At 41.3% G+C, this 16,257-nt stretch overlaps 1 protein-coding gene across 1 annotated transcript; it reads right to left on the reverse strand.

Annotated features, from left to right (window-relative positions):
* Window positions 1-1,172: 1,172 nt before the first annotated feature.
* Window positions 1,173-13,220, reverse strand: RCN1 (reticulocalbin 1; the record flags this gene model as incomplete). The annotated part of the gene is made up of 6 exons (XM_080345857.1): window positions 12,455-13,220; window positions 7,478-7,671; window positions 5,721-5,899; window positions 5,121-5,181; window positions 2,208-2,407; window positions 1,173-1,280 (listed from the first exon to the last, which is right to left on the reverse strand). The coding sequence occupies exons 1-6, from the start codon at window positions 12,808-12,810 to the stop codon at window positions 1,173-1,175; spliced, it is 1,098 nt and encodes a 365-aa protein (XP_080201983.1). The 5' UTR covers window positions 12,811-13,220.
* Window positions 13,221-16,257: the final 3,037 nt, after the last annotated feature.

Consider the following 16,257-nt stretch of genomic DNA (forward strand, 5'->3'; position numbering starts at 1 on the left):
CAAAAAGTAGCATTGGTTTTATTGTGCTTATTCTAAAACCAGTACATTTAAACCCAACCAAACGTATTTAATCCGGATATATAAAAATATACATGTAACAGCTCACAGTATAGAGTAAAAAAGAAAGCACCTGTGTGGAAAGCTCACCCCTTTTAGAAGGAAAGCTGTCTTCATGTAGTTGCTTCAGTAACACGTACTTATATGTATATACATACAAAACCAGAACTTTAGCCGCATAAATCTGTCCTCTTATGTGGCAGAGAAGACAGAAGGCCCAGAGGGGTGATATGTCTCATTCTTTCTCCATCACAGAACTGCTGCCATTCACACTGTGTGAACAAGAGTACGGCTTGGGTAAAGTGCGAAAAGCGTGAGATAAATTAAGCTCCATGTGGCATAATTCCTCCCAGGAAACAGCATAACCAACAGCCCACAAACAATTGTACATTATTCTGTTGTCAGAAGGAGCAGCTGTCACTATGAACTCGACAGCTCTCGCTGAGGAACGCGGGCACGGGCTGCTGGGCCACGTGTGCTGCCTCAGCACTGAGACAGGGTTAGAGGGAAGGGACAGTTGCACGTGATGCACTTGTAAAGCAATAAACCTGAGCACTGCCAGATACCTCCTTCAGCACCTCCGGCCCAAAGCAGGAGAGAAAAACAGCATGGACAAAAAGGTTGTGGAGCTTGTTGCATCAAACCTTTTCTCTGTATAGAAGGGTCAAAAGAATAACTCTAAATTGTTATATGCTTATTAAAAAAGATTAGTAAATAACCTAACCTGTTTAAATATTAGGTTTCTTTCTAATCCTAGCTGCGTTTCACTAAAGTAAAAACAGGTATTTGAAGAAAATATTTCACTATTAAAGATTCTTGCATTTATGTTTTAGAAGTGCCTTTTCCAGGTCAGGCTCTAATCTATGAAGAAAAGTTACCTATTTATTTTTTCCAAAATAAACATGTAGTAATTAGATATTGTACTTAACCATGTAAAAAGAGTAAAAAGCTATTTCTATGTAGTTTCTGAGGTAATAAACTGACATGTTAAAAATATATTAATGCAAGTCATTTAGTTGTGTGTTCCTTGCCATCTCCCCCAAAAAGAGGGGATGGACACGGTGATTTCAGTGAAGTGGAGAAAAGGTCTGTGGCGCACTGGTTGGTACGCTGCATCATAGTTCGTCATGGTTTCTGGTGAGGTCCTCCCCATAATTAGTAGCTTGACTTCCAACGAACATATTCCAGTTGTCTAGAACCTCCTCTTTTGTTAGTTTATGATCCTGGTGGGAGGAAAATAACATCTCTGTAAGAATATTTTCAAAGTTAAGCAAATGACACACCAGCACAGAATTAGAAGAGCCCTGGGCAATAGACAGTTCTTCAAAGCAGCAAACTGCAGGTTCAGGAATCATTGTATCTGTCATGGTGAGTGAAGTCTGGAGCTCAGTGGAAGACAAGAAGTCTCAGTGACTTCAATTGGGTCAAACTGCTAGTTGAAAGTTCTTTGTAAATAACTCACTTCTAAACAGCATATGGGTTATCCGGTATGCAGTTTTGCCTTGTGGTTTGGTTTTACCTTCCTAACAGTAAAAATGAAAATCCTCTGGTGTGTTTTGCTAAAGATAATTGCTTGTGTTAGCAATTTACACACTGTGTAAGAGCATTTTGGCTTTTCAGGTTCCAGCTTCGCTCATGTTACACTTCTGAAGATCCCTAGCTGAGATCTACAGAACCATTCATCTCCCACGTTTAAGTGCATGCAGTGAGCCAGTCTTTAAGTCAAAAATGTGTGTATCATTATAGAAATGGGGTTTTTTTGCTACCTCCTATGTAATGTATTTTTAATTTTTCTCTTGTAGTCTGAATTAGCATAAAAAATGCGTGACTAGTCTCAAAAGAAACAAGAATATTTCAACTGTGTTAAAATTTCCAGGTTTAAGATGATAAATAGTTTCTCACCTAACCTAATGAAAGCCAGTGGGACTTCTAGATCTGATAAGCCCAATTTTACTACTATTAGTTTGTTATTCTAACCCTACTAACTGAAACTGGAATTGATACATCAATACACTAGCGATTCAGCTTCTAAAACTCCATTTAAAGTGCACGAATTCAAAAAGTTATTAGGAGTGATTTCTTGCTGGTTGGTATGTTTTAAAAACCCACAACCTTATGTAACTTAAAAAAAATACTAGAACACTAAGTACCTTGTCTACATCCGATTCATAGACTAAGTGCCTGGCTTCAGCTAGTGCGTGATCATAGTCTTGGGGGAGAATCCAGTGCTGAATCTCCTCTTTGTCCATCTTTCCATCCTTGTTGAGGTCACGGAAATCTGAAAACTGTTCACGCTCTGTAATCACCCAGTCAGGCTCTGGTCCACCCTCTTCATTTGCAAACATATCAGCTGGAGAGAAAATAAAAGTCTCACTTGAGTCATATTTAATTTGCAAATTATGCACAAACTCAAGTCATTTGCACAGTGTTCCTCAGAGGAAGACTAAACTTTTCGCTCTTTGCACAGCATTTCTTTGTACAGAAAATGAAATGTGGTGTGTAAACAGAGTAGCTTCTCTCAGGCCTATTTCTTCACTGCTGGTGATTCTGTCCATTCTTACACTACCCTTGTATCCTAAGTGTGCACTGCTAGTGAGGCTAACAGGAGAGGTGAATGTGTCCCAACGCCACCACTCACTGAATTTCAGAATGAAAAATAATGTTAAGGGTCTTTAGTTAAATAGCAATCATAAGCTTCAGTGCTGGGCTCCGTCACATGGGGAGAAAGGAACTTAGCACTTTTATCTTGTCCCTGCCAGCAAATGTCTTTGTGGATAAGATCAGACTCCAGCCAGCAGAGTGGTTAAGGCAAAAAAAGGCACAGGGGAAAATTAGGAAAACACAAATTGATAAATGGAACTTGAATGCTTTTGTCCTGCTTTTAGAGAGGCCTGTGTAAGAGAAATTCATCTTAGTAGATGAGTCTTTTTTTTAACCATGCAGGGCTGCAGCGCACTGCAGCAGAAGGTATTATACAAAGAAAGACCTGGAGAAGTCATTATCAATCACTGGTGTGTTCCGTGTGAGAAACCACAGGCAGTGCGCTAGTCACAGGCTGGTACCTTGGGATGGAGTGCCCTTCGTGGCATAGGATGCACAGATTACATACAGGAGCTGCTCTGTACATCAGTCCTGTGCTATATTGAAGAAACGTCAGTAGGAAAATGCCACAGTGGCAGCAGCTATCAGTGTAGAGCTGGGGGAACAGCAGCGATTATTAAGAGCAAGTGATTTGCATCTGTTCTTTACAGCATGGAGCTTCCAAACGATGAGTAGTAGTGTGTCCACTTTACTCTTCTAGTCACTGTGGCCAATCGTTTCCTGCTCATCAGAGCTGCTTATTCCTCACATGATCCACTTTTCTACTTATAATTAAAGCCTGCTTTGTGATACTACTTCTATGCCTTTGGGGTTTGCCTTTTAAAGATGTTCCAAGGAAAAGTGCACCCCACAAAGGTGTTCTCAGGGCCAGAGGCTGGCTGTCAATTATAGGAAATATAAATGCTGCTCTCAAATCTAGGAAATTCCCTGAAATTTTCTGTTACCTGCTTCTGCACAATAAGAATTTAGTTCTCTATGCTTAACACGACTAGGGATATTTTGCTTCACTGTCTGTGTAGAATCTAAACCAAATTTTGTAAAAGAGAAAATAGGAGGAGGGAAGGAAGAGGAATTAGGAATTGTTCTATAACCTTCAGAGAATTTGCCCACCAAGCACCTGACCTAGAAACTGCAATTTTTTGACTTCTTTTTGTTGTTCCTTAAGAACTACCAAAGGAGATATTTGTTTTTTCTGGGTTTGTGGTGATGGTGGTTTTGCTGGTTGGTTGCGTTTTTTTTTACCCCAGCTTGATCAGAAATTTTTATAAAATTGTCTGAAAAAGGGATGTAGGAATATTTTAAGCATCATTTTCCTCCACTCTTGAAGAAAACTTCAGACAACACATTCACTTTCTTCTTTAATTTTTTAAAGTGCAAATTATATTGTTTATTTGAAGCAACTGACATGTCCTGTCAATTTGATTTTTATCATCCTTGCCAATGTGGGGTGATCGTGACTAGAACATTCTATGTTCCTATCTATAGAAGACAAGAAAAACTAGCATTCACATGGTAACAAATGTTGACAATTACCTTATAATTATACGTAGGTAATGTCACTGAATGAACTGAAATTACTGTGGAAATTATGCCGCTCTGTTATTTCAGTCATAAATTAATAGCATTCACATTCTGAGGCTAAATATAATTTACAAGGAATAGAAACCCCCTGCCATTAATTAACGTGTGTATATTGTTCCTGATTATATGTGAAGTGATCTTTATAGCACCACTAGAAACAGAAAGATTCATCTGAGTTTGCAGTAATGCTTTCCTAGTGCTACTTTCTTGATTTAAAACCTGTCAAAGCGAGTGCAGAGGGAGAAGTTAGCTTTTGGTATCGGCAGAATGAACCAAAAGGCTAAAATGTATTATGTTTTGTCATCATAGGTCTTAAACCTTAAAGAATCTTAAACCTTAGTGCTATTTCTACCCAGTTCATTTTCAATACATCCTGTGCTTCTAGAAGAACCCTAGTAACATCACCATACAAAGAAGTATGAGTTCTAACTTACTAATTGAATTAGGAAAATAACTAATATAAAAAGGTGAATTTTCTTGCAATGTGTGCTGCCCAGCTATTTTGCTTAGTCAAGTACCATTCAAACTTGGGAAGAGACTAATGCACTTTCTGATTCTCCTATATTTCTAAACAATGTCTTCAAAAAGCTTTTAATGTGGTCAAGTATACAGAGAATATTCCTGTCATGAAAAATATTATTTGAGACCCTCTGAGCCAAATTATATGAGACTAAGAGGAGGATCTTATGCTGTAAAGTGCGAGGAATGTTTTGCTGGTGGTGTTGCTATCTGCTTAAATTGAAATTAAACTTTCTAGGTTGGATGGTTGGTTTAAAATAGTTGATCTGGAGCGCAGACTGGGTTGTTAATACTGCTGCAAATTTAAGAGAAGATGGACAAGTGAACTGCAGGTTATATAAGAAACAAACCTCAAAACTTACCAATGTATTCATCTTGATCCACAAAACCATCCCCATTTTTGTCTATGTCTTCTAAGGTTTCCTGGAAAATAGTTTTGCATTGAAGTAATCAAGAGAGAACTGAGAATTCTGGCTACGCGCCTCTTCAATCATCTCACGCTTGAGGCCTTGACCTGCCCTTGTACACAGGCAAGTGTACTGATTCCAATGTGATTGTTGTTTACACAATTAATATACAAACATCCTTTAATGCTGAAAAAATTCCCTGCACAGGAATGAACTGGACACCACACTTAAGTTTTAAGTTAGCAACAGATAGGCATTTGATGCAAACACTGAGCTACCACATGTCAGCATTCCCTTCCCTGTGTCTTGATGTTGTCTGTGCCCCAAGACTGTTTCTTATTTCCATTTAGGAGCTAAGTGCATTGAACAAGTCTTTCTTATGCTGAGAGCTCTAAATCAAGTGAATTTCATGAAAAAGGCATCCCTTTCTTTTCCCCATTTGGCTATTACGTGTGTCTCTTTCTAAACCCTGCATGGAAAGGTTAAAGAAGTATTTCAAAGCTCATCCAAAACCAAAAAAAGTAAAAGCAGTGGTACTGGTTTTGCTCTACTTACTAAGACAACAATGTTTTTCATATGCTCAAACTCCTCTGGGTGAAGGAAAGCAGTGAATTCTTCACGAGTGGCAACCAAGTCTCCATCCAGATCTGCAGTTTTGAATCGTCTTTCATCTCTGGGCAGCATCTTTTTAAAACTGTGCCGATCAGTTGCATCCTGGAATTCTTCTGGATTTTCTGCATATTAATCAAAACGATCTCAAAACCATGTTCCTGTTAAAACATATTACCACAACGAACTACCCCAATTTGCTCCTAAATACAAAGGCTTATTGCCAGAATAGCTGCTGTGTTAAAATGGAACTTGTTTACTGTGAAGTTTTAAATGCAGGGGTTAAGTGCTTCACTTGATTTTTAAAGGTGACTTTGTAGTGTAGGTAAATGTCTGAGTAATCGTGTTGGATTCCAGGATAATGGATTTTGCAATATTGTATACTACCCTTCAGAGATTTATATTTTTGTATCTGCTTTTACAAGCACTGCTTAGGCATTATTTGGGGCAGACTTCTTTCACAGAAGTTTTATTTTTCTTAGGAATCAGTATAATCTACATAACTTTTCAGTTTCAAAGAGAAAGCAAGCTAAAGAAAAGTGGTTTCAGAAGCTGGTAGACTGACTGAAATTACCTAACTGCTACGCCTCTGCTACAGGGAACCTAACAATTATTTCCAGTTTAAAACAATACATTTTTTCAGGGTGTACAGTGGAACAAAATGAATGGTATTTGATATAATTTTTAAAATAGGATCACTAAAGTGACTTCAAACATGAAAAATACTCATAACAATTTCATAATTTGCATGTTGGGAGACAAACACAGTCGAAAAATACAAGGCCAGGAATCACAGCTGGGAATTTTAAGTGTGTGTTAACCCAAGAACACAATGTTGGAGTTGTTCCCCAAATCTTGGGGATTACAGAGAGCAAAGAACTGAGAAAGGCTCGCAGCGATACTGCTGCAGGGATGATGTGTCAAATATCTCCACAAATGTAATAAGCTCCATTTTAATCTAAAGTAGATTTTGTGGTTATTACTGCTGCTGGAAGCTTGTTCCAGAAAGTGTCTCTATGGTAGGTAGATACTGTCTTCTCATTGCCAGTATAAATGGTCAATTAATACCAATTTGTTTTTCTGTCAGTATTGCGCTTTATCTTAAGTGGTCTCTTCTCCTCCTTTCCCTTCATTAACTTACAAAAAGCAAAGGGAATGTATATGGGGGGAAAAAAGATTCAGGTATATTTTTTAATGTTTCTTGTCCCTGATTGTTAAGGATTTTCATTTCCAGTTGATCAGGTCTGAAGCATGTTATTCTGCAACAACTATTTTAATCAATTGCTTCGTATAGTTTTGGCCAAGCCTAAATTTTTAGAATCTAGAATCTTAAGAGTTCAGAGAGACTGAATTAACAAATATTGGTTAGTCATGGAATATATTATTTTTTAATTAAAGTACCATGTTTTTATCTATCTATCTATATATATATATATCTATCTCTAAGTGACGGAGACTTTAATCCAGCTTTGTCAGTACATTTAATAATCCCTCTACAAAATCTTCTGTGCTCTGGTGAGCCAGGTGGAAACAGCTGCAATAAACAACTAAGAAGTGCTTTTGACCTCTGAGCATCTCTAAAATTTAATGTGATTTTCAAGAGTCTTAAGTGTGACACCAAACTCCTGTTGACTGTAAGGCATAAAATCATGCTTTAGAATCTCAATAGTCTTTAAGTATATAATCTGAAAGTGTCATCTTACCTAGATAATAACCATATGTGGCTTGTTTGTATTCTTCCCAGGCAATTTTATCGTCCTTGTTTAGATCATAATCTTTCCAAACTTTAGCCACATTTTCATAGATATAGCGTTTCTGTACCCGTTTAATCCAGTTTTTTAATTCTTCTGTTGTGAGATAGCCATCTTCGTTGTCATCTATTCTATCCACAATTTTCCTGTAAAAAGAGATGAGCATCCTTAAGAGTTGACAGAAAAACAAACCACGTGTCAGTCCAATTTTAGGAATCTTAATCCGGCCCTGATTTTTCACAAAAATGCAGTACCTAGAGCTTATAAAGTTGCCATACTGGCTAAGCCTTTCTTGATTTTGCAGATTAGCTTAAGGAACATGTCTCTATTCATTATTCAATATTGCTATGAATATATGAAATGGAACTTGCACAATCAAGATCAGTGAACAAAGTACCTCAGATAATACTTGGATTTCTTAGGTTGTATCTACTAACTTAGGGGTAGCTGTTCTTCACTGTCCATAGGAGTGGCCAGGCTGGGCTCAGAGCAGGAGACATTCACTTCACCTCAGGAGAAAGCCGCTACTGCAGCTTGCTGGAGTCAACCGGGGAGTTTCTGTGGACACTAGGATTTTGTGGACACCTGTGATTTGTCCTGTGGCTTTCCAGGTAACTGATGCCATGGTGGAGCAAGTTATACAACTGTGTAATGCTGGGCATGCACACCATGTACAGTCTTCCATTCCTGTTCCTCCATTTCTGCTTCTTCTCTTTCTTTACCAGCAAAAAGCAAAATTGCATGTGCTGCCAGGAATGCCTGTTACTAGCTAAAGCAATAGCTGGTCTGCAGCAGGTCTCCAGCTATTGCTGGCAGTTGGGCTATAAGCCACTGTCCTGCATAAAGCTGCCAGCCTCAAGTCCTGCTGAACTCAGCAGGAGTGAAGGTACTGGCACACTCCCAGGGAAACTGCCATCTTCAAAAAGTTCTGGATACAGCTGCAGACAAAACAGACCTGAAAAACTATGTTAAAAAAAAAAAAGAGGCAATGCTCTCCTCTGCCATTTAGGTTCTCTGCAGTAAATTTCTCAACGCATGCCTGTAATTGCTAAACGCCAACAGTTTGGGTTTGAGCTTGTAGAACTGGCTTCTGTCCCAGCTATGCTGTTAGACCAGATGATAAAAACTTTTATCTAAAATAAGGATGCAGCTTTAATCCCACAACTTGCAGTTAAGCTTGTCATAGCGTTACTGTATTCTGGGCACAGTACTGTGGGAAACTGTGTACCCTGCTCTTGGAACTGGGGCTGTTAGCATCATGTTTCTCCTGTGCATCTGCATCAGCTATTTTAACCCTTGTACCACTGCTCATGAGGTACAGGAGCAAACTGTCTGCTGTTGCACTGCATCTAGTTCAGTGAGCACCTCGTGGCCAGCTTGAGATAATCTGAATAACCATTTCCCATAGGCTCAATCGCCATGTTCATTCACTAGTTATACATTGTTTGTAAGGGGGGGCAAGAGCAGGAGTTGACTTGTCTAAACCCTGACTTGAGATTCGACATGTGGGCTCCCTAAACCTCCAGGCAGCCAAAGGACACATGGAAAAGTTCTACACTTTAAAATATTCTTTGCAATTCAACATCTTGGTTCTCCACAAACTGACCCTGGCCAATTGGAACTGTTCAACTAGGGAAGCAATGTCTTTTCCAGAGCCTTAGTTATGCAAGTGATAAGCAGAGTCGGATAACAGCAGCAGCTTCTGCTGAATCTCCCACAATCCTGTTAGAATCAGATAGTATCAGAATGAATCTCAAACCAGGCTATTTCTGAGTTATGGGGGAGAAAGGGAGCTGCTGCATTTGCTTTCTGAAGTAGTAAAGTATGAATTAACTGACTGGAAAACCTTCCTTCTTTTGTGTAAATCTCATAGGGAATTGACTGCCAAGGGTCCCTTTCACTGCACAATGGACTGTATTTGTCAATGGATTTGCCACACAATTAATTTTATTTAATTGGTTTAGCTGATCTTTCTTTCTATTGTTAAATGTATTAGTCATAATAAATGATTCTTCAAGTAGCTCTTTGGTATTTTTAACATGAAAGAAGTCAGGATTGTTTACTAGCAAATGTGTCTCTTCCTTTTCACCTGTACTCTGTTTTTATAGGTCCATTGCATCCATGTGCACTATTTCACTTTGCTTCCCAGTTGAAGACAGGGACAAAGAAATAGTCTTGTCTACAGGCTCCCAGAGGTACAGAAAACATGCTATTATATGGATCGTGGACCTCACTTTTTATACTGATAATTGCCTGTAAAAATGGTTCAGGATCATTCTAAGTTTTGTAGTGGAACTAATGTATGTTGGTCAGTCTGAAAAGCCTTGGTGCCTTTATGTTAAATAGTTCATTCCTGAACACAGTAAAAATTCAAGGAACATATTACCAGACACAAAATGCCAGCTCATACACAGGAATTTACATGCATAAGTGTGTAATGAAAGCTTACTTTCTTTAACTTAGGTGAGATTCCAGTGTTTCCCACTTTATCATAAAGAAGCTAGAGGGCACACGCAACAGGTACATACAACCTGCTATTACAGAAATCTAAGCTGCCAGTCTGCAAAGACATCTGGTGTCGAAATAAAGTTGGGGCAGGAAATCACTGCTATGAAGTGGCTGAAAGAGGAAAGCTTCCCCTCTGTGCCTGATGTGACTATAACTGTATGTTGATAAACTTTGGCCTTGGTCTGTATAAAGAACAGAAACATTTATATAGTAAGGATCTGTTACCATCTTCTGTGTTCTCTGAAAATGACAGGCCCGTCACAAACAGCAGGGAGAAGCTTCAGAGACTGCAGCCACACTCCCCTCCTTCTTAGCCCATCTCCAGTCCCTAAATGCCGTTCTTGGATGCTGTACCAGGACTATGTCATACTTTTCCAAAGCCAGGTGAGCTGTGGTACTGCACACCAGTCGGCAACTGTGATTCTTCCCTTCTCAAGTGATCTGGTGTGAGAGGACAGGGAGATGTCCCTGCCATGGAACCTGTCACAGGGGCAGGCGCACTCCCAGGTCACAATACAATTATGGGTTGGTAAATGGCATGATCTCAAATCAACACCAAATAGTGCAGCTGCCCCTCCACTAAGGCTGCAGGTACTTGAGTCTGCAGGGCTTTTTCTGTATACTAGCTATTTCCTTTTTGTTTGCTGGAAGAAGGCAAGAGTAGCTTTGTATTACTGCTGTCTGGCCCTGGGATTCCAATTCCAACACTGGTCACCAGGATGACCATTTTGTTTAGGACACCAGACTGTATGTTTCCATTTTCTCCCAGAAACCATTGAAAAATAGCTTTTAATTAAATGTCTTCTTCCTAAAAGCCACTCATGCTGAGAAGTGACACTATTTGTAATCCTCACTGCAGAAGTTCCCCATAACAAAACTGGTTGTCTCAGTATATCTGATTATATTAAAGCACAATAAAAAGAAGGAAGTGAAACGTATTAAAAATCTTCTGTCTCCTCTACCTCCTGGTACGGTATCCGAAACAACGAAGTTAGGAAATGCTGAAAGTTATGAAACTGTCCCACAGGGCTCCCCAGCAACATCTCTGATGTTCTGCTGCACAATGCTCACCCTAGGTGGGCTTTGGTTCTCAGAGGGACACTTTAGTCACCTCCATTTAAAAACTTATTGATTGTGGCTGTAGCTTAACATGCCTGTGTCACATTTCCAAGGTGCACACAAGGGAGACTGCTCAAAGTTAAGCTTCCTCCCTTGCTCAGTTAGCATTTGTAAAAACTTTCTAAAAACAACTCTGTTTTTCAGTCATATCCCCAACTAAAACATCTGAACTTGTCTAAGTGTAGTCCAATTTTAAAACGCATGTCCAGTGATACCTATTATGAGAATCTAAGTCATAGATCAGGTATGCTGAGAACATGGTTTCTTTTGCTCCTTCTTGAAACAATGTGCACGAAATTGGTCATTTCTGATAATCACTTTCTCTGTTTACTCACTGAGATACAGGTAAACAGCAGTGACAGCTTCCAGAAGGATCAAGAGGTCAGTCTGTGAGATAATGATACTGTACCCAGAGTCTATGATGGAACTAGACAGACATACAACAGGTAAGTACAACTCCCTATGGAAGGGGAGTAAAGACAAAGCTAATCTCAGTGAGAACATGCAGATATTTTAAACTACTTTCACATCAGCAAATACATAAAAGTATCTTTCAACTACTGCTAAACTTAATTCTAACTAATAATCTGGATCCTTGTAGGTGTATATGAGGGAGAAGCAGTAGAATAAGGCAACTGTTGTTATGGACTCTGTTCTTGGCCTAAAGAGCAGCATAGAAGCAAAAGCAACACTGTAAGACAGCGAGCAAATATGTCACAAGTGGAACAGCTGGGGGAAGACGTCTTCAAGTGGACTTGTAAATGGAGCTGTGAAGAAAGAATGGTTTAAACTTAATTCAAACTAATACGGTCCGGGCGAGTGACCCAGAGAGAAGGAGCTGAAGAAGCACAGCCACCCAGCAGCGTGTGAGGTCTGTCCAACATCGGGCACAGCACCACACAGGAGGCTTATTGCTGTAGGACCAGAAGCGGCAGGAGATAAAAAACACAGAAGTGATGAACTGTTGGTTGACCGTTCACAAAATCAACAGCGTGAGGATGAAGTCTGAGTGTCGGGGTATCACCGGCCATAAGAGGTACAGGGGGATCCAAACCCAGCGTGGGACGGGGCCAGACCCCCTGGGGCCGGGGAGGCAGCACCGCCACCCTCCAACCGCTCTCCCCTCCTTCGTTCCGCGGTCACAGCAAGGCTGCCCACCCCCTGGGTCACAGCAAGGCTGCTCACCCCTGGCCCCTTCCCCCCCGAGGCCGGCGGCCGCCCCGTCGCGCCCTCCCCTGCCACGTCTCCGCAGCTGCCGCGCTGCCGCGACCGGGCTGAGCGTCCCCCGCCCGCGCCTCTTACCCGAGCCGCTCCCGGCTCTCCTCCGGGCTGAGCTGGTCGAAGCTCCGCGCCTCCTCCTTGCCCAGGAAGGCCTCGTGGTCGTACTGGAAGCCCGGCCGGTCTTCGTGCTGCGCGGCGCCGGCCCGGCCCCGCTCCTGCCGAGCGGTGGGTTTGCCCAGCCCGGCCGGCAGCACCAGCAGCGCCAGCGCCAGTCGCCAGCCCGCCCCGCCGCTCCGCATGGCCGCCGTTCCCACCGACCCTCCGAGCCGGACGCTCCCAGCCCTCGGCCGCCCGCCGCGCCCGGCCCCGCTCCCGGCCCCCGCCCCGCTCCCGGCCCCGCTCCGCCCCCGGCCGCTCGGGAGCGCGGCGGACGCCATTGGGCAGCGGTCGCCCCGGCGCCACGTCTGCAGAGCGGGCCCGGGCGGTGTGTGCGGAGCGGGAGAGGCGACTCGGGCAGGACCGGGCGGCCACCTGCGCTCGGTCAGCGCCGCAGCTTGTGCCGCTGCACAAACGCGTCAGCACGGAATAGCGGATCGTGGCTGTTTCTCTGATATTTTGTGTAGTTTGTTCATCCAGAGCATCAGGTTGGTGGTTTCTGCTGATATCCGAAATTGGCTGGGAAAGGACTTAAGGATTTTTTTATTTTTTTTTTTTATTTTAAGGACAAGTAACAATAAGGCTACAAATAAAAAGAAAACACATACACGCGCAAACTCCCAAACAAACAAACAAAACCAAAACAAACAAAACTGTGTCTCTATCCTCTCATGGAGGATATTTACAGGGTCACTTTAATTGTAAGGAAAGCAAACTTAGGATCCTGAAAATTGCAGAAGAGAGAAAGTGCAAATAATTTAGCATAGAAAAAGGTGCTGGTTGGTTGGTTGGTTGGTTTGTTTTTCCTTAAATGACAATTTATTTCACTTGAGATTGTAAAAGTCTCTAGATGGAGGTAATTGAAATTTGCACCTACTGTATTATCTTACCCCGTGTTACATCCTTAGTTTGCTACTAGGGAGGATTTTTGTTGTGTGCAATGTGTTGTAAGTTAATGATGCTCTTAGTAAGTGGTCCTAATCTAAACTGTGTGACCAAACTGCGCAGCAAAGCGTCACCACCAGGGCTTGTCTGTTCGCTGTTACTTGGACCTGAGGATACAACTGGTTTCAGATTGCAACATCTGACCTGTCGGCCCAGACCACGTTTATGGTGTGGTCTTATGCTGCACCAGAGATGCTAACACACAAGGTGCTGAACCCGACCACAGCTTCCCTTACACTCTAGTTACCATGGTAGACGTCCTTTTGACCTAAACCTCAGGTGTAGCTGAACTGAGCTTGGCCCAGGGCTTAGCTGTAATGACAGCAAAAAGTGGTGACAAAGATTTCTACATTTGCTCTTTTCTGCCTTTTGTGACTCAGGCAAATCACAAAGGAGAGCAGTGCAGGGCTAGTGGTGGTTTTGCTTCAGAACCATTGGCAACAGTAATAAATTTCAAGCATTTTAACAGTCAGATGTGTTGGTTTGTTGTTTAAGTCCAGACAGAGCAAAGCACTGATGCGCCCTTTTCACTCCAGTCACAGGCGCTGCCTGGCTTTAGGCCTGGACAGACTGTCTCCTCAGTGTGTTTGTGCGTCCCCAGCTGAGCAAGTGCTGCCGTGCTGTGTCGGTGAGAGCTGTGATACACGTGTGGCAGCTTCAAAATGCTTCAGCTGGTCACACCAGCTGTGTTTGAGTTTACACAGCTAGTGACATGCAATGCTTTTGTTGTTTGGTGTTGGGTTTTTTTGTGTTAGCATATAACTGTAAAACAAACTTTTCATTAATGTATTTGGGTACCTCATATTTATGCAATAGTTTAAATATTGCTGTTTTGGTTTTCTTTTTGATTCCTACATCTGTAATATAACTTCTGATGTTTTTCTAGAGTGAGGCTGTACTGAGGTGGTGATTTTTTACCTTCCTGACCTACATGGTGCTGGAGTGTGCTGCTAGTTAAGAGATAAGTCATTTGCATGGCTAACAGCTATGTGCTACTGCCCATTCACTCCATCAGTGTTGTAACAGTGTAGCCTGATGTTTGATCTTAGTAGCAGAGGAATGTGAACTTATTTGAGGGATGTGGGAAATGAATCTATATGTACTGTTGTCAGAACAATTTGGAGCTGCTTCTGTGAGAAAAGCTCCAGCAACAGCAATGCAAAGTGTGCTAAGTGCATACATGGTCAATCATTTGAAATCCTCCAGACATGGGAGGGTTTGCCTCAGGGATATGGGTTCTGGCCATCGGATCATTTTAATTTTGCCCTGTTTGGATTCAAGTGTGAGTGAGCCCTGAAACGCGGTGACCTTATGAAAGATGGGAAATCGTGGATGTTCTGATCCCTCTAAACTTGGTTCAGGACCATTGGTGATAACAATAAAAATGTGATTGATCCAATATGACTTCCTGTGTGAAAGGAAAGATATTGCGGTTACTTGTTCTTAGAGGGCTGAAGTCTTAAACTGTAATGCTGAGAATAGACTTCACATTCAGTCAAAACAGTTGTTGATCTGGTCAGTCTTAGTGTTGCCAGATTTTTGTATCACTCAGATTAACGTTTATAGATTTTGCTATTGGGGTATCGTGACCTCACCAAACGTTCTAAGCTCTCGTTTCTCTGTGAAAAGTCCATGCCTTCTACTCCTTTCACTCAGTTCACAAAATGATAGAAATTTTCTCTTAAATTCTTTATCTATAATATTTGTTTGTTAAAATATTGAGTAATTTTCTCTGAGATACTCGTATGTCCTGTTGTTGCAGTATTGCTGTGAATATCTCTGCTGAGAGAAACCTACTGTGGCTGAATGATTAATATTAACTAGGTTTAGAGTTTAAGGTGCTATTTTCTTAATCCAAACTTCTTTTAGTAATGTGTCTGAGTTCTATACGCATAAGATTTCTTTGAAACATTGCAAAATACCAGGTCTGCAACATCGACAACGTTTTTTTAGCAACACATTTATGCGGCAGCAGGCATGCTGGGTAGTTTATAAGCTTTTAATGAAACACTGGCAGATATTAGGGGTTTATGAGCTGGAAAACAGTGCAAATCAAAGAGCTTTGCTTACTGTTTATAGCATTTTTTCCATGAATCTAACGATATTTATCTCGCTTTTTCCATCTTGCATTTTGCTCTTCATATATTTACTTTCCCTTTCACTGATACATTTACAGTCAACAAACTATTTTGTATAAAATATACTTAGTTACAACGTGCTTGTCATCATGTGGGTCCAGTTATCTGGATAAAGCCAAAGGTGACTTGTTCCATATCCTACAATATCTTCAATCTGCATTTATCCTAATCAGGTTGCGCTTATACCTTGCACCTTTAGTCAGTATTTCTGAACACCATTAACTGTGTTTCCTGAGGCCATGTAAATGATCCCTAAGGGATGTCGTGTTTTCTGACGATCTGCTGGTTAATACATGTTCTTAGCACACTTCCAGTACCAAAACTCAGAGCATATAATCTCTAACAGTTTGTTTTTCAAGTCCCATCTGCTAAAATAGTCAAAATACTTGATGGCATCATAGCTGTAGCTAAGTAAGGACCTTTTTGTGTTCTTACTTATATTTGAAGTCCGTATTAAAAGTACAATGAGATACAGGCCTGAAGACTCAGTCATAGTTTGGTTTGAAAGGATATGGTGGAAGTAAGAGTGATGTAGCACCTGACACTTCTTAGAGTGCAAATGTATCTTCGGTTGAAAAGTCAGCCTGCAAAACTGCTTGAAATGGACTCGATGATCTTGAGGGTCTCTTCCAACTGAAATGATTC

Source organism: Nesoenas mayeri (genome assembly GCF_963082525.1).
Source record: "Nesoenas mayeri genome assembly, chromosome: 5".
Classification (NCBI taxonomy): domain Eukaryota; kingdom Metazoa; phylum Chordata; class Aves; order Columbiformes; family Columbidae; genus Nesoenas; species Nesoenas mayeri.